Consider the following 18,773-nt stretch of genomic DNA (forward strand, 5'->3'; position numbering starts at 1 on the left):
GGTTGGGGGGGGTGATATTCACAGAGCACTTAACTTCCTATCCTCTAATTAGTCACCTGTATGTGGTAGACTCATTAACCTCACTAAGAAGAAAAGCTCTACACCAAGCAGACTGACCCCTGACCCAGATGAGGCCGCAGTGGAGGCTCGGAAAGGAATTACCTTAAGTGAAGTCTTAAATCAGTGAGTAACAGAACTGGGATTAAAACCCTGCCTTGTCTTCACATTCCACAATTTTCCAGGAACCATCAAGGTTTTATTCTGTTCAGTTCTCTACAAAAAAAAGCAAATGTTCCATAGACATTTTCCCTTAAGCTTTAGAGTGAATCATCCCAGTTACCATTCAAGATTTGCAAACTGAAAATTGAAAAACACACATTAATCAATTTCCTGGGTGCTTATATAGAAAATCTCTTGGAAGTCCTTTCTCTCTTCCTATCTTCCTCCTTCCTCTCTCTCTTTCCTTCCTTATTTATTTATTTTTTTTTAGGTGCATTGGTGTTTTGCCTGCATGTCTATGTGAGGGTGTCAGAAGCCCTGGAACTGGGGTTACAGACAGTGAGCTGTCATGGGGGTGCTGGGATTTGAACACCAGTCCTCTGGAAGAGTGACAGTGCTCTGAACTGCTGAGCCGTCTCTCTACAAACACACAACTTTTTTTGAGACAAGGTCTCACTGTGTAGCTCTGGCTGGCCTGGAACTCACTATGTAGTCCAGGCTGACCTTAAACTCACAGAGATCCACCAGCCTCAGCCTCCCAGGCGCAGGGACGACAGGTGTGCGCCAGCACAGCAGGTGCCTTTTCTCCCCTTTTCCCATCCTTCAGCCCTCTTCTAAAGGCCTGATGCTACAAAGCATAATTTTACCAACTATAAAGCAGAACACAGCACGGCCTCTGCCAGGTGACACAGAAAGATGGTTCAAAAGAAATGGAGTCCAAGTATGGTGGGGCAGTCCTTTCAGATGGATCTCCGTGAGTTCACGGACAGGACAGGCTATATAGTGAGAGCTTAAAAAAAAAAAAAAAGCTGGCTATATTGATAAAAACCTGTAATCTCAACCAGAAGATGAAGGCAGGAGAACCATAGGTTCAAGGCCAGCCTCAATTATGTAGAGAGACTGTCTCGGAAAACAAACTGATAAAAGGAAAAGGACAAGAAACTGGAAGAGGGGCTAGAGAGATGGCTCAGCAGTTAAGTGCACTGGCTGTTCTTCCAAAGGTCCTGAGTTCAGTTCCCAGCAACCACATGGTAACTCACAACCATCTGTAATGGAATATGATTCCCTCCTCTGGTGTGCATGAAAACAGAGCACTCATAAACATAAAATAAATAAATATATTTTTAGAAACAAACAAACAATAGAAGAGGAAGCTGGGTGTGGTGATTCATGTCTTTAATCCCAGCACTTTCCAGGCAGAGGCAAGCAGATCTCTATGAGTTCAAGGCCAACCTGGTCTACAGAGTGAGTCCAGGACAGCCAGGGATCTGTTACACAGAGAAACCCAAAAACAAACAAACAAACAAAGAAGAAATTGGAAGAGGGGAACAAAATCTTTTCCCTAATCTATGTCCTCAGCTGTTCAGAAAGGGGAAAGAGCTCTGTTGTTTGTGGCTTTATGGATCTGTGAGCCACGGGCTGGGCAGCAGACACGGGTCTTCACATCCATGATCCCCCTGACACTCTCAGGTCTCTCTTACACTCGCAGTGCCCATGTGACAGATGAGGTTTCTAGCCTTGCTGTGTTGGGAAGCACCCAAGCCATACTGAATGTTCCTTGTTTACACTACCTTACAACAACAGTGGCTCAGGTCCCAGTGTCAGTCAGTAAATCCTACATTTTGAATGATCTTTCCATACATAAAGGTGAGGATTTATTTTTGAATAACATTCAAATTTCCAATTGGCTTTTTTTTTTTTTTTTTTTTTTTTTTTTTTGAGACAGGGCTGCTCTGTGAAGCCCTGGCTGTCCAGTGTCAGACCAGGCTGGCCTCAAACTCAGAGATCCACCTGCCTTTGCCTCCCTGAGTGCTGGGATTACAGAAATGTACCACCGCGCCTGGCTTGTGTTTTTTGTTTGTTTGTTTTGTTTTTTTCCTTTTTTTTTAAAGGACATAATTTTCTAGATTTTTGTGTCTTTAAATCTAGAATCTTCTTTATACGCCAACCAGCTTGTCCTACTTTATTTACTTATTCTGCAGTTTCTTTTCAATAATCTCTCAGTCAGAGCAGTGGACGGGACAATTTTTTAAATGTTTCAATGTATACTGTAGCACTTTTATTGATTTTTTTTAATTAAGTGGCTTGTAAGAATCACAGGCTGTTAAGATGATATAAACTAGAAGTAGCTGTAGGACATACACAAAAAAATAAATTAGTATAGGCATAAAATTGATAGAAAAAATAACAGATCTGCAGCTGGGAACATAGCTCAGTTGTAAAGAAAGCACTTGCTTAACATAAGTGAAGTTCTGGGTTCTGTCCCTACCATTATAAAGTGAAGAAAAGAAGGAAGGAAGGAAGGAAGGAAGGAAGGAAGGAAGGAAGGAAGGAAGGAAGGAAGGAGGAAGGCAGGTTACAAATCATGAAATCCCTTATGCTTTTCTCCATGTGAAGGAGGAATGAAAAGCTAAGGCTTTCTAATACCTACACAAAGGGAAAAACCAGGGCTGATTTGACCAATAAAAACTAAACTGCTGAAGTTAAACACAGTTATTCCAATATCAACACTGAAAGAAATATTTTTTTTGTGTGTGTGTGTGGGGGGGTTCACACACAATAAAAGCAAAAGCCCAGCAGGGCACATACCTGTAATCTCAGAACTCGGGAAGGCAGAGGCAGGTGGACCTCTATGAGGCCAGCTGGTCTACAAAGTAAGTCCAGCCAAGGCTACACAGAGAAACCCTATCTAAAAAAAAAAAAAAACAAACAAAAGCAACAGCTCCCAATTTTGCTGGGTCCCCAAGCTTCCCTTAGGCACTGATGTTACATCAGTTATGCTAGACTGCCTATAGCACAGCATAGTAAAGCTCTGCAGTTTAACATGGTCCAGCTATAAGCTGTCACTGGGGACAAGGAATATTCATTGTTTTTAGAAACAAAGAATATTTTAAAGCCAGGCACTGGGACACACACTTGCAATACTAGGACTTGGCGGGTAGAGGCAAGATCAGAAATTCAAGGCCAGCTTCAGGTACACAGTGAGTTGAAGGCCAGCCTGGATTATACGGGACCCTGTCTTGAGAAAAACTTCTGTGTGTATGTGTCAAACGCATATAACAAATCAAATGCTGTGTGATTCTACTTGAATGACATATAAAATAGTCTAAATTAATAGATGCCGGTGCCATAGGTTAATTTGCAAAGGGAAGCCCAAGTTTCTTCATCATGGATGGCTACCCAGACAGGCTGCTGATCAAGCTACACACACCCCCTCCCCGTGTGGGAGAGCCGGCCTGCCCGCCTGTCTCTGTGTATCTGTGTCTTGCATCAAAAGGTTTTTTTAAAAAACTGAGAGCCGGAGAATGCCTCAGTAGTTAGAACATGTATAGGACTCTTACAGAGAATTCAAGCTGGATTCCTAGCACCTGCCAGGCAGCTTACAACTGCCTGTGGCTCCAGCTCCAGAAGGGTATGTTACCTCTGGCTTCCGTGAGCACACAAGCAAACAGACAGGCATAATTTAAAAGAAGCAGAAATAGCGGGGCATGGTGGCACGTGTGCATACCTTTAACCCAGCATGTAGAAGGCAAAGGCAGGCAGATGCCTGTGAGTTCAAGGTCAGCCTGGTCTACATGGTGAGTTCCAGGCCAGCCAGAGCTACATGGTGAGACTCTGACTCAGAGAGACAGACAGACAGACAGACAGACAGACAGACATCCTCTATGTAACCTTGGCTGTCCTGGAACTCACTCTGTAGACCAGACTGGCCTCGAACCTCAAAGACAATCTTTTTTTTTTTTTCTTAGCTACGAATATAGGTATAGTGGTACAAAGTCTTAGCTCAAACTCTAGCAAAGCAAAAAGTAATTAATTAACACGATCATTTTTATGTAATGGATGCTTCCAACATTTGAGGAATCTGACCCAGAGATAGAGCTGTTGGTTGGTAGAGTGCTTGCCTAGCGTGCAGGAAGCCCTGGCTTTTCCTCCTCACTACATGAAAGGAACCGGTGTGTCGCAAAGCGTGTCTGTAATCCAAGGTATCAGGTTCACTCAGGAAGGCAAAAGCATCAGAAGCTCAAGGTCATCCTTGGCTAATCGGGAGTTGGAGGCTAGCCTGGGCAACATGAAACCCTGTCTAAAAGGGGGATGGAAGGGGGAGAGGAAGCAGAACCTATGAGTATAAAAACAAAACAAAACTAAAGCCCTATCATGCTTTGCTCAGAATACACAACCTTTTCATTCAGTCCTACAGTCTTTATATCCGCCATCCAAATTTATCTGTCCCAGCAGTATTCTCTCATGTTAGTTAATCTATAAATCTATTAATTAGGTGGCTCAAAAGGTCAAAGGAGGGCTGCATCACAGCATAAATGTATAGTTGGCCTGGTTTAGACCTCACCGTCTTGGGATATAAGAAAAAGCGCTAGTGGAAAATTTCTTCAAGGGGAGGGACTTGAGACCGGTGGAAGTTGGTAGACACTAGACAGCACCAAGCCCAAGAACAGCCTCCAGGCCCCCTTCCAAAGCAAACTCCACAGCAGCCGCTCTGCTCTGCTCCATAAAGCTCAGCACGACAGGGCCAGGCCAGAAGCTGTGGCCTGGAAAATTACTGCCGTGTACCTTCCAGCCTGCAGTGAACCAGCACAGAAGCGGCTGTTTCAGAAGACCGTGTGCTGCGGAAGTAGAAGACTCAAGCCCTGAACAACTCCGAGGACGGGGTGTGTCTGGCAGCTCCAGTGCCACCACACGTAGACTGAGAATCCCGGGGTGGGGAACAGGATGTAGCTGGGGGTTGTCGTGCCAAGATACCCTCGGGTTCCATCAGAACAGGACTCCAGAGTCCGGGTAAAGGACAGACACAAATAAGGGTGCTTTCTCCTCTCATCAAACTCCACACGCCTGCTAGGCAACACTCACAAACGACACAGGTGCCTCAATTCTTTTTAAGTTTTTCTTTTTAATTATGGGTATATATCTATGTCTATGTGTGTTCGTGTGTGTGTGTGTGTGTGTGTGTGAATGTAGTGTCCTCTTCTGATCTCCTAGAGCTGGAGTTGCAGGCACTGTGAATTTGCCCAACAAGGATGCTAGGAACCAAACTCAGGATCATCTTCTCAATTCCTTTTTTTCTTTTTGAGGTTTCTCTGTGTAGCCCTGGCTGTCCTAGAACTCACTCTATAGAACAGACTGACCTCAAATGACCTCAAACTCAGAGGTCCGCCTGCCTCTGCCTCCCAAGTGCTAGAATCAAAAAGGCATGAGTCACCGCCACCCAGAGACTGCTCAATTTTTATCTTTGACATTCATATTCAAAGGCGTTGTTTATTTCTTATTTTTGACATCCATACTCAAAGGCATTAGAGATTATGTGTATGATGGTACAAAGGACAAGAATTCCTGGATCTTATTCTTGAGTTAGTCACTGATAAATCAATGTCTGCTGATAGAAATTATCAGACACTGTGACAGAACTATCTAATGGTTAGCAGAGGGTTTTTGTTTGTTTGACACAGGGTCTCTCTGTGTATCCTGGAATCGCTTAGTAGACCAGGTTGGCCTCCAGCTCACAGAGATCTGCCTGCCTCTTAAGCGCAAGGCTTATTTATTACTTTTTTATGTGCATTGGTGTTTTGCCTGTATGCGTGTGAGGGTGTTGATCCCCTGGAAATGGAGTTAGAGACAGCTGGGAGCCTCCCTGTGGGTGCTGGAAATTGAACCTGGGTCATCTGGAAGGGCAGTCAGTGCTTTTAACCGCTGAGCCATCGCAGCAGCCTCAGTTAGCAGACATATTTAATTAAGTGAGTGTTTAGTATGTGCCCAGAACTATGTACTAACTTGAAGGGGCCCATAGCAGCCAGGTGATATGTGATATAACAAACACCAAGGCACAGAGAGGCAAGAAGAGCACAAGAAAAAGAGCCAGTGGTTCCTCAAGAAAGAGCAGTGTGTCAGACAACAGGAGCTGGGCTGCGCTGGGCTGCACTGGGCTGCGCTGACCTGTGCTGACCTGTGAGGTTCCCCTCCAAGCCATACTATCCTCCTTTGCCCACACATCTGCCTCATTTGTGTCTCCCTGCCACTCACTTCTCGGATTACAGCTCTGCCCTGGGTTACCTCTGCTCCAGGAAGTTTGTATCCTTCCAAGCAGAATGGCTGTGGTGATAGGATGTCTGCCTGACATTGGTGGAAGGTCCTCCTTCCCTTGGTGTACTCAAGCCAGTCAAAACTCACAAGGGCCAACTAGAAATGCGAGGCAGACCTAAGAGGCAACAAAAGACAGTTAGTTTCCTAGGCTTGTGAGCACTTGGGTGTCCAGCAGGTAAACCTAGTCCTTGGGTAGGAACATGCCAGCCCCCCATTCTGAAATGAAACCAGTACACACTGTGGTCACTGTCTCTCTGTGCTGGCTTTATAACAAATGTCATCTCTTGGCTCCAAGTTGACCCCAACTGTAAGTCCATTATATAGCAAAGAACCTAGAAACCATTTTAGTGTGACCTCTGCCTTCTGGCAGAGCCTTACTTGGCTCAATATGAAGAAATGGATATAACTTGGGGTTTTTTGTTTGTTTTTGTTTGGTTGGTTTTTGTTTTTCGAGACAGGGTTTCTCTGTGTAGCCCTGGCTGTCCTAAAACATGCTCAGGCTGACCTTGAACTCACAGAGATCTGCTTGTCTCTGCCTCCTGAGTGCTGGGGTTAAAGGTGTGTGCCACCATGCCCGGCTATGAACATAACTTGTTAAAGCCTACCTGCATGGAGGACCCTCAACAGGCTGCTCCCTGGGCTGCTGTTCATCCAGTCCACACCAGCTAGTAGAATTCTGACACACTTAGGTGCGTTGTCTGAGTGCAGCCGTCACCTCGGGTGCTCTGAGCATCACCACTACTGTGACGAGCCACCCCAGAGCCGCTTTCACCATCCAGCAACTTAAGGATTCAGATGGGCAAGCGCACGGGGTTCGCAAGACCCTGGCCCTCACAGCATTAGTAAGCAGCTTTGCACGGCCCTTGACTGTCCTGCCCTAAAACTTAACACCTGTTTTCCTGCTTTCCATGAACTAGATGCTATGTTTTCTTTTCCAATTGTTCTTCAAAGTCTCTCCGCAGCTCAGGGGCCCAACAGTCTTTCACAGCTGAGCCTCATCCTTCATTGACCTACATACCCTCTGTCTCACCACACTCAGCGGCTGCGTATTCCCAAGTACCAACTTTTCCTTTTCCCTGCCTCCTGTTCTTTGCTGCCTGAGAGTAGCCTCTTTTCTGCCTCCATCAGGGTCTTCTTCTCTCTCCTTTCACTTTGTTGGTGGTGGTGGTGGTGGTGGTGAGTTTTGTTTTGTTTTGTTTTTTTCTTTTGAGGCAGGGTCTCATGTAGCACGGGCTGGCCTTGAACAGGGTTAGTATATAAGGTTCACTTTGAACTTCTGATTCTCCTGTCTCTACCCAGGGTGCTGTGACTGCAGGTGTGTTCCACATCTGGTTTTATACAGTTCTGAGGGGCAAACCCAGAGCTTCCTGCAGACCAGGCAAGCACACTACCGACCGAGCTACACCCCCAGCCTCCAGTCGTTATTTCTTAAATTTTGTGTGCATCAATCAATATAAGTGTATCACATGCATGCCATGCCAGAAAAGGACATTAAGTCATTGTGAGCCTCCATGTTGATGCTGGGAACCAAACCTGGGTCCCCCGAAAGAGCAGCAAAGGCTGGTAACAAAGGCTCGTAACCACTGAGCCATCTCTCCAGCCTCAATTCATCAGAATCTGACCAACTCCTCACCATCACCCCAAACGCCTCCACTTCTAAAGAAATTACTTGAGAGCTGGCTTCCATTTTCAGAAGTATCACAGCAACATCTATTCTCCACATTTGAAAAAACTTAATTTTTTCGCATTCTGATTGTTTTCACAGAACCCACCTTGCTCGACTCCTAGACAGAAAGCTATAGAAAAAAATAAAATAAACCCATTGTGCTGGCTAGTGTTATGTCAACTTGACACAGGTTATATTTATCGGAGAGGGAGCCTCAACTGAGAAAATGCTTCCAATAGGATTAGGCCATAGTGAAACCCTGTCTCAAAAAACCAAAAATAAATAAATAGATAGATAGATAGATAGATAGATAGATAGATAGATAGATAGATAGATAAATGAGGCTGCGGGCAAGCCTGTAGGGCATTTCCTTAATTAGTGATTGATGTGCAAGGGTCCAGTCCATTGTGGGCGGAGCCATCCCTGAGCTGGTGGTCCTTGGGTATATAAGAAAGCAGGCTGAGTAAGCCATGGAGAGCAAACCAGTAAGCAGCACCCCTCTGTGAACTTCCCATCAGCTCCTGCCTCCAGGTTCCTCTCTTGTTGCGTTCCTGTCCTGCCCTGACTTCCTTCAATGATGGACCATGAAGTGGAGAAGTATAACTCAGATAAACCCTTTCCTTCCCAATTTGCTTATGGCTGTGGTGTTTCATCACAGCAACAGTAGCCCTAACTAAGACAGCACATTTTGGTCAACATATCTATATAACCTAGCACAGCCAGCAGTGGTGGTGCACGCCTTTGATCCCAGCACTCAGGAGGCAGAGGCGGGCAGATCTCTGTGAATTCAAGTCCAGCCTGGTCTACAGAGTGAGTTCCAGGACAGCCAGGGCTAAACGGAGAAACCCTGTCTGGAAAAATAAATAATTGATTGATTAATTAATAAAATGACCTAGCCCAGCGCTTTGCTTGAGCCATGTATTAAATAAATATGACTGAGTGAATGGCTATAGTTCTTCCAGCCACGGGACCCTTTTCTTTAACGATTTTAGCTGTTTTCCCTTAAAGCTCCCCCATTCGTAGTTATATCTTTTTCTGCATATGGAGCCCAAATTGCACACCATCCATATTTCAAACTACCAGGTTATTTTGTAAAGATGGAGCAGAAACTATGCTCCCCTGTCATTATTTTGCCACCCTAGAGTTTGTGACTGCCATTCTCTATACACTTTTCCAGTGCTAAACCAATATACCCTCACACAAGGACAAGCAAATGACAGGTTCTGGGCAGTGGAGGCCAGCCTCACAGATGACAGGAAGGCGGGTAGTGGACTGAGTTGGCAGAGAATGCTAGAAAGTGCCAGGGTGGCTCACTGGGAAACGGCGCCAAGATGGGGTTCTGGTTGCTGTGGTCAAGTCCTGTATGCAGTGCTGGGAGGGGCAGCTTTGCTATTCTGATTACTATTGGTATGCAGGGTGTGGGGGAGGGAACACCAGCAGCCCCCTTCTTACTTCTCTCCTACTTCTTCCCCAAAGAGGAACAGTTCTGAGCTGGAAGTAAGACACAGCAAGAAAGGGAATTTTGATGCAAAACATCTGGGCTTCCTAATGACAAAAAGAATGAAGCCAGTCGGTGGTGGCACATGCCTGAAATCTCAGCACTCAGAGGCAGGCAGATCTCTGAGTTTGTGGCCAGCCTGATCTACAGATTGAGTTCCAAGACTGCCAGAGATACACAGAAAAACTCTGTCTTGAAAAAAAAATTCAATGAGAACAAGTACAGCCACCCTCTAAATCTCATCCCACAAGGAAATCAAGGCAGGACTAGGACACATTTCACAGTGGGTGGACCTCAGGGTCCTGGGAATCTAAGAGGAAACTATGATCTTCAGTGCCCAGGCTTAGGCTCATGTTAAAAATCACAAGGAAGACAGGGCATGATGACAAAAGCCTTTAATCCCAGCACTCAGGAGGCAAAGATAAGAGGATCTGTTAGTTTGAAGCTAGCCTGGTTTACAGAGTGAGCTCCAGGACAGCCAGGGCTACACAGAGAAACCCTGTCTCGAAAAACCAGAGAGAGAGAGAAATCATAAGCAGGAAGGCAGACTATAGAACATTCACCATAATCAGCGCTCAGGAGACTGAGACAGGAAGATCTTGAAATCAAGCCCAGCCTGCAATACATAGCAAGTTGCTGGCCAGCCTGGGCTATACAGAGTAAGCAGCTGTCTCAACAAGAATGAAAGAAAGAATGAAAGAGAGAGAGAGAGAGAGAGAAAGGATGGAAGGAAAGAAAGAAACCACAAGGAACTCTAAGTTAATTCTGGAACAAGATGCTGGGAACATAATTTTTGGAGAACGGTCAGTATGGAAAAAGAAATAATTTTAAAATAAATATTTAAAAGCCCACTAGTCTGGTCTGAGGAAGGCAGCATGAGGCTGGGAGCCAGTGTGCGGCTTATTAAGCCACCAGGGCTTGGTCTGGGAAGAGAAAGCACACCTGAGGCAGAGGAGTGAAAGCAACGCGCTGACTTCAGCATCACAAAGCAACTGCTACCTTGCCCAGTTTATATAGTCTCCCACGAACCGTGCTGCCAAAGGGTGTTCCAAGAAGCTGGATCCAAGCCTCCCACCTGTACACACTCCAAGAAAGTTCAGCCACCTGCAGCTGGGTGGCCCTGGTGGCGGAGAGCCTCCAAAAGAAAAAAACAAAAGCTGACGAGGGAGCCCGGGGTCAAGCGAAGGGAGAATCCTACACGCCTGCGGCTGAGCGCAACTTTCTCTCCCAGGTGTGCAGGGCCCTCACCATGGAAATGCTCAGTTGGCAGAGGCCATATAGTCTCCATTTCCCAACGGAGAGGGACTCTAGAGATCACGTAGGCCAGATTCCTCTTTTCCTCTCGATCTGTAGCTACAAATAGCCAGTAGCTTGATCTCCTGTGACAGTCAGTCCTCTCGCTCACAGACTGATGACCACTGCCACAGAGGTTGGGCTATAAGTACACATCTCCAAACCGACTCCGCTTGGTTACTGACCAGGACGATAATTTCTTCTTCTGGCCCACAAAAGACAAAACATCTAGCTAAGGGTAAAGCCGTAGACCAAAGTATCTACCAGAGGGTATTCTTTAAGTTTCTTAAAACAGGAAAGTGAAACCCCGGGAGAAAATAAACTAGAACTTCCCCCTTTAGGCTGGAGAAGGGCACCTGGCCCTTCTGGGAACTTCTCCACTCTCTTCTGGCTACCAGAAGATGACTTTATACTTTGTTGGGGCTGTCAAAAGTATATTGAAAGTCACTGTGGATAATCATATCCATTGAAGGGGGGAAAGGCCACTTCCTTCCGTTTTCCTAAGTAGAAACGAGTGCTTTGATCAACTAAAAATACAAGTAAGAATTTAGTCATGGCAGGGTCACCTTAGGCGGGGTTTGTTAGCGTTTGTCAGATGCGCGCGGGTTTTGCAGTTCAAACACTGGAGGAGGCAGTCTGGACGAGCAGGGAACTGCGCACTCGCGAGGCGGGAGACTTGGAAACAGTGGCGCACGCAAGGCGGGAAGGCCAGGCGGCCCCCTCGGAGGTGCGATTGAAAAAGAACCCCCCACCCCACCCCCGAAAGCTCGGCCGGTGAACAAACAGCGAGCCAGCCCCACCAGCGAGCGGAGGACTTAGTCGGGGCGGCGCCGACCGCAGCGTGCGGCCGAGTGCCCGCGCTCGCCAACCGCGAGGCTGGGAGTCCCGCAAGGGTGGAAGGCGCCTCCAAACCTCCACCAGCGCTCGGGAGGCCCCGAGGGCGTCACGACCCCACTCTTGCCCCTGGGTGGGCGAGCCAGGAGCAGCGACCCTTGGCGGCCCCCCACTGGCCCATGTCCCCGGGAACGCGCGGGGCGGCGCCGGCACCTGGAATCGGCTCGGGGGAGGCGGGTCCCCGCCCCGGAGCGCCCGCCCACCTCCGCCACCTCCTCGCCCCCCGGCGCTACTCACTGTGATTCAGGGGGTTCCTGCCGGCCTGGGCCGACGCCACCAGCTCCAGGTACAGAGTCCAGAGTCCCACCGACACCACGGCGAGCAGCAGCAGCAGCCGGAAGCGCCTCCTCAGCAGCTTGATCGGGCGCACGAGCAGCATCAGCAACGCGGCGCGGGGGCTCCCCATGGCGCTCCGCCCGGCCGGCCGCCCCGACACCGGCTTCCTCACTCACCGCCCCGGCCCGGCTCTGCCTCTCAGCGCGGCGCACGGCCAGGCTCCCCGGCTCACCCTCCAGCCGGCCGCCCGCTCATGCTCGGCGCGCCGGGGTCCCTCGGCGGCGCGGGCGCCTCGCAGGTCTCCCTCCGGCCGCGGAGCCCGGCTCCTCCTCCCCAAGTGTCCGCTCCACGCCTCTCCTCGTCTCAGGCCCTCCACCTCCCTCCCTCTCTCCTTCCTTCCTCGCTCCTGCCCGGGAGGCTCTCCGAAGGTGTCCGCCGGCCCCGGCGCTCGCTTGCTCGCTTGCTCGCTTGCTGGCTGCGGTCAGGGCGCCTTCTTTCAGCGCCGAGCATTACCTTACACCCTACCTGTCTCGGCCCCGCCCCCGGGCACAGGTGGGCTCCGCCCCCGAGAGGCCGAGGGCAGCCGAGAGGTGGGGCCGGATTGCTGGTCCCTGACGCAGCCACCAGCTTGGGGTTGTGTGGGAGGGGTGTGTCGGCTGTGTGATGAGGGAGATAATGGAAATGAAAGAAGATGCGAGTTGAGACGTGGACTCTGTGACCGACGGAAGCCCAGTCGCCGCCAAGACATTTGAAGGTGCCCCTCCGAGGGAGATGTGGAGCCGAGACTTTTTTTTTAAGTGACCTCTGTGACTTTGGCCTCGGGGCCCTTCCCTGCTACAACAGCCCTAGTTCCAGCGGACACTTCATTTAGCCTTAACTCTGTCTTCCAAGTCAAATTTGAATATGGTTGTGTTTTTGTTTTTGTTTTCCTGGCCACGCTACACTCTGAAAGGCACCACGGTAGCGCAACGAGGAGTTTCTCCCATTTTGGGTGTTTGGGTGAAAGGGATGTTGGAGACTTGGAAAAAAAAAAAAAAAAAAAAAGAGTTGTGGAGCAATTTAATCCAGGAGCTTAGCATGGAGGAGGCCCTGGGTTCCATCCCAGAACCACAAAAGAAATGAGGAAATGAACAGGGGGCGGGCTGGTCTTGACAGATGGCTCAGCTGTAAGAGCGCATAATGCCACAGGACCTGAGTTGGGTTCCCAGAACCCAAATCACCTGTGACTCCAACTTTCTTTTCTAGCTTCTGCTGCAACCTGTCACCCACACAAACACACATACACGCACACACACACACACGTACACATATTTAAACATAAAAATTTTTTAAAAGAGGGGAGAAAGAGAAAAATGAAAAGGAGAGGCACCTCTTCCTTAAGGAGACCATACCACGGTTGGATATTACTTTCTTCTGAGTGTCTCCTTTTCTCCCAACGCTCATGCTGAAGCCTATATAAAAATGCCTTTTAAAAAATCTGGAGCTCTGCTTCACACAAAAACAACAGGAGAAGGAAGGGGGAAAAGTCCCTAGGGGTTAAAAGGGTCCTCCAGATACTCTGCATTCCAACGCTCTGACTTTAGGCAGAGAAAGCAGTATTATCTGATTTAAATGAGATAGTTAAAAACCCAGAGGGGCAGAGGGAATCGGCAGAGGTCACCCAGCAGGTGGAGGTTCAGTTTTCCACTCTCAGAAGAATGTGCAGAGAGCTGGGCATGGTGACACACACCTGTGATCCCAGGGATCTGAGGGAAAAGCAATGGTTCTTCAGCAGGAGGTGAATGCAAAGGGTAGCTCTCAGACAGAAGTCCCCAGGAAGTGTCTCTGTGAAGGAAGCTTTGGAGAATTGCGTTCACTTGTTTGTTTTCCGAAAGTCCAAGGCAGGAGGGCAGCACGGTCTAGTTAGCCTGAGTCTGGAGGGAAGTGGCTGGGGCTCCCGTAAAGCCTCCTTTTTTATTGGTATCAACACAGCTGAGGGTTAGGCCGAGGCACTTGCAGCTTTCGCTCCTGAAAGCTGGCAATTGTCACGTTCAACCAAACGCTCGAGGTACCTGTATGTGGGAACTGGGAGAGATAGGAAACAGGGAAACATATCGTCTCGTTGAGGAGAAAAGATTTTATTGAAAAAGAAATCAGACACTTTAAAGGTCAAATGTCTGGCCCAAGCAATAAGCTGCCAAGAAACACGGAGGTACAATCAAATCAGCTTGTGTCTCTCATCCTTGAGCCCGCCTTTCCTCACTTTTGATCTGCTTTGTTTCCTTGCTAAGAATTAGGCTCAAGTCTGGAGCTGGCTGAACACAAGCTGTACCACTGAGCCACACTCTAGCCCTGTGTTCTGTTCTTATAGCTTCCTGGAAGATAGAGGTGTGGGTAGAGAAGACCAGGAAATTCTCATGGTGTTCCTCTCCTGTCTTCTGTCTGCTTTCCTGCTCCATACCCCTCCATGGTACTGTGCTTGCTCTATACCCCTGTTAAAATTTTTACTTTTACCGTGTTAGAGATTGAACCCCAAGGCCTTATGCATGCTGGACAAGTACCCTAACCCTATATTCCTTTGTTTTTGGCTTCTGGTGTTATCACAGACTTTGGCACTTACATTTCTTTCCTGATCAACTGAACTCTAGAGCTAAAGATATGGATTGAAATATTCACACTGACCCATACATGCAGGCTAATGTGTTAAATATATTGTTTTGTTGATGTTGTTGTTGAGACAGTGTTTCTCTGCATACCTCTGGCTGTCCTGTACTCACTCTGTAGACCAGGCTGGCCTCAAACTCACAGAGATTCACCTGCCTCTGCCTCCTGAGTGCTGGGATTAAAGGCTTGTTCCACCATCAACCAGCTGAATACATTGTTTATTATGTCTTTGCTTGTTGTATCAACAACAATTGGATACTCACTAATCCTTCTCATGTCTTTCAGGGACCGTTTACCTTCTGACACTGAGCCCGCCATAACCCAGAGTCACAATGCAGAGGCCACACATGAAAGGAAAAATAACTTATATCCTATTGCCTGCGTGTCTTAGAGTTTTATTGCTGTGAAGAGACACCATGACAAAGGAAAACATTTAATTGGGAATAACTTACAGTTTCAGAGGTTCAGCCCAGTGTCATCATGGCGGGAAGCTTGGCATCTTGCAGACAGGCTTGGTGTGGGAAGAGCTGAGGGTTATCCTAAGCATAGGACGCCTCAAAGCCCGCCTGCCCAGTGACACACTTCCTCCAACAAGGCCACACCTCCTCCAATAAACCTCCTAATAGTGCCACTCCCTATGGCCAAGCCTTCAAACACCTGAGTCTGTGGGAGCCAAACCTCTTTGAACCATACCACACATGTGGTACCACCTGGAAAGAGCTTTCTTTGGATTTTGGCTGGGCAAGGACTTCAGCGTCAAAGCAAGCCATGACACAAAAGAAGGTCTTCTTTTCTGATTATAGAAGCTTTGAAGGAAAAGTCAAGGCCAGCATAGAGACAAAGGAATCTAGAGGTAGCGAATGCAGAAGGGAAGAGTGAGCTAGGCTGTGTGTCAGTGGTAGAGGATGTGTTTGATTCCCAGGGAGGGTGGGTGCACACACATACACTCCCCACACCAAAAAAAAAAAAAAAATCTTAAGGCAAGAGGAAGAGGAAAAAGAGAGGGTGATGGGATACATATTACATAAAAACAGAAGGAAACTGGGGGGAGGAAGAGGATCAGTAACAGGGGGCAAGAAATGATGGGGAAAGTTCATGTGGAAGAGAGCTGAACAAGAACAAACATAATAAAGTGTGTGTGTGTATGTGTTAATCTACCACAAGAAAACTCGTCACTTGGTATGCTAAACTCTGAAAAATTAATTCTTTTAAAAAGGAAGAGAAGGATGCCCACTAGCCTAGACAAATATAGGCAGGGTGGAAGTGATGCTCTATGCAGAACAATTATCTTAAAACATATATCTGTAAAAGTATCTTATAATTTGCAGGGCCTTTTCTAATCACCCACTCTAGCTCCTAAATAATGAGACAGAGACCTATTAGATTTATTCAACAAACTTTAAAGCACTAGAATTGGGCAGATATTCATCTGTTCTGGCCCTCTGTGCTAGTCTGGCTACTTCCCAGTCACATGCCTCAAATTACCTGCCATATTGGTCCTGCCTGGGCTGCTTCTGCTCCATCAGGTCAGTCCTCACGGCCACCTCCTTCCTTTTCCTTGTAGTCCCTCCCTGAGACCCGAAGACTGGGAACAAAAGTCCAGCCTCCCTGTTCTCTCCGCCCAGTCATTGGCTGTCCAGCTTTTTTATTAACCAATCAGAGATAATTGGGGGGAAATGTTTACACAACATTTATCAATGATCACTACAATGTCTAGGTCCAGATTGTAACCAGATCTCGGGGCACAGAAACCAGCATCTAATGCACCAGACCAAAACCCCTAACATATATCTTTTAGGTTTATCTTATGTTATGTTATGTGTATGAGCGTCTTGCCTACGTGTATGCACAACATGTGTGTACCTCAGAGGTCGGAAGAGGGCAATCTGGAGTTACAGATGGCTGTGGATGCTGGGAATAGAACTGAGGTCCCCCGGAAGAACAACCGGTACTCTTAATCACAGAGCCATCTCTCCAGGCTAGGGATGTAGGTCAGTTAGTGGAGTGCTGACTTAGCATTCAGAAAGCCCTAGGTTCAGTCCCCAGCACTACACAAAACTAACCTGCATTTCCAGCACTCCAGGAGTGGAGGTAGAAGAATCAGAAATTTAAGGTCATCCTAGGCTACATAGTGAATTTGAGGCCAGCTTGGGCTATATAACAAGAGCTTGTCTCAAACCCCCATCACTCAAAACAAACTAAGCAAGTAAATAAGTAAGTAACAATGCTAGAGTTCTATCCATTTTGGCAAAGCTTTATTTTTTTTTTCTCTTATCGCATGCAACTCATTTATACAGAAGCAATAGGTTTCAACCAATTAATTTTACAGGTAAAAAAATGGGCTCAGATATATTAAGTACTAAATGTTGTATATGTAATTCATGAGTCTCTCTTTTTTTTTTTTTTTTCCAAAAAGATTTATTATTTAAACAGCATTCTGCCTGCATGTGTGCCAGAAGAGGGCACCAGATCTCACTATAGATGGTTATAAGCCACTATGTTATTGCTGAGAATTGAACTTAGGACCTTCAGAAAAACAGCCAGTGCTCTTAACCTCTGAGCTATCTCTCCAGCCCAATTCATAAGTCTTAAGCAATTTTTTTTTTTTCTTTTCTGGTACTAGAGATGAGGCTCAAACTCAGGGCCTGTAACACTAGTCAAACTGAGTTACATTCCCAGCCCCATATATATCATACATGAGACTCAGGAGCCCTAACTTCCGGTCCTGCGCACATTTCTTTTTTGTAGTTCTGGGCACAGAACCAAGGACTTTGCAAATGCTTTACACTGAGCTGTATCCCAAGCCCTGAGATCCAGTGTCTTTTTCCTCCTTTGTATGTGCTGCTTTCCTGGAAGTTCCCCTGGAGAAACAAATTCACCTTGGAAACGCTGAGCTCTCTTCCAACACATCTGCAACTCATTCAAGCGTGTTCTGCTTCCCATGCTTGCCCTCCCCTCCCTCATCACTGCCACCTGTCTGTTCTTTAGTGAGGACATCTTTCTTTCCATTCGTGTTCCCCTGAGTCCATTATCTACAGTTCGCTTCTACAGGGTCATTCCCAGGAGCAGTTAGAAACGCTTACTGAATTAATTGCTTTTATTGCGCTGTTGCTGTTTGCAACGGGGACACAATGTGTCGCCCAGGCTACTCTCTCAATTCCTGGGCTCAAATGATCCTCCTGGGGCTGGAGGGTTGGCTCAGAGGTTAAGAGCACTCTCTGCAGGTCCAAAGGTCCTGAGTTCAATTCCCAGCAACCAAGTGGTGGCTCGCAACTATCTATAATGATATCTACTGCCCTCTTCTGGTCTGTAGGCATACATGCAGGCAGAATATTAAAAAAAAAGAAAAAAGAAAAAAACCTCCTGCCTATCCTCCCCACTAGCTGGCACTGTAGGCACACATTGCCACAGCAGGATTGAACCTCCTTCACTCCTTCTCTTACTTTTCAGCATGGTCAGATCCTTCCCTCTGGATGATGAAATAAACAACAGGAACTCTGCCGAAGCCCTGTGACTGTGACCTTACACAGTTTTGCATACGAGACAGGAAAAATGATGAATAATTACCATCTCTGTGGAAGAATATGAGCAAGACTCACAGGTCTGAGGGTAATCCCAGTTAGTAATCCCAGATGGTAAAGAGGCTAAAATAGAAGAATCTCAAGTTCAAGGCCTGTCTGGGCTACAGACTGAGTTCAAAGGCAGCCAAAGCAAACTTAGCAAGACCCTATCTCAATTTTTTTTTTTTTTTTAATGAAGAAAAGAACCGAAGATAGAGGATTTGCTTAGCATGTATAGGCCATAGGACCTGCAATTCAATCCCCAACACTAAAAAATTAAGCTCAAGATTAAGCCATAAAGAGTAAAAGGATTTTGAGCATGACGGCAGTTAAGCTTTTAATCCCAGCAGTAAGGAGACAGAGGCAGATCTCTGTGAGTTTGAAGCCAGCCTAGTCTACTTAGTGAGCTCCAAGCCAACCGAGACTACACAGGGAGACCCTGTCTCAAAAAAATAAATAGATAGATAGATAGATAGACCCATACAAAAAAAGAAAACAGACAAAGGAAGCTACCAGAAGAAAAGGAGGAGGAGGAGGAGGAGGAGGAGGAGGAGGAGGAGGAGGAGGAGGAGGAGGAAGAAGAAGAAGAAGAAGAAGAAGAAGAAGAAGAAGAAGAAGAAGAAGAAGAAGAAGA

The 18,773-nt window shown here is 47.1% G+C and overlaps 1 protein-coding gene across 1 annotated transcript in view; it reads right to left on the bottom strand.

Moving 5' to 3' along the window:
• The window catches only part of B4galnt3 (beta-1,4-N-acetyl-galactosaminyltransferase 3), an 89,830-nt gene extending 77,764 nt beyond the window's left edge, over positions 1-12,066 (bottom strand). The window contains exon 1 of the mRNA XM_055604233.1: positions 11,898-12,066. Coding sequence (XP_055460208.1) covers positions 11,898-12,066 — 169 coding nt within the window. The remainder of the gene's footprint in view (positions 1-11,897) is intronic.
• Between the last annotated feature and the right edge of the window lie 6,707 nt (positions 12,067-18,773).

This window comes from Psammomys obesus, unplaced genomic scaffold (assembly GCF_907164565.1).
Source record: "Psammomys obesus unplaced genomic scaffold, mPsaObe1.curated_primary_1811, whole genome shotgun sequence".
In the NCBI taxonomy this organism is placed as follows: Eukaryota; Metazoa; Chordata; class Mammalia; order Rodentia; family Muridae; genus Psammomys; species Psammomys obesus.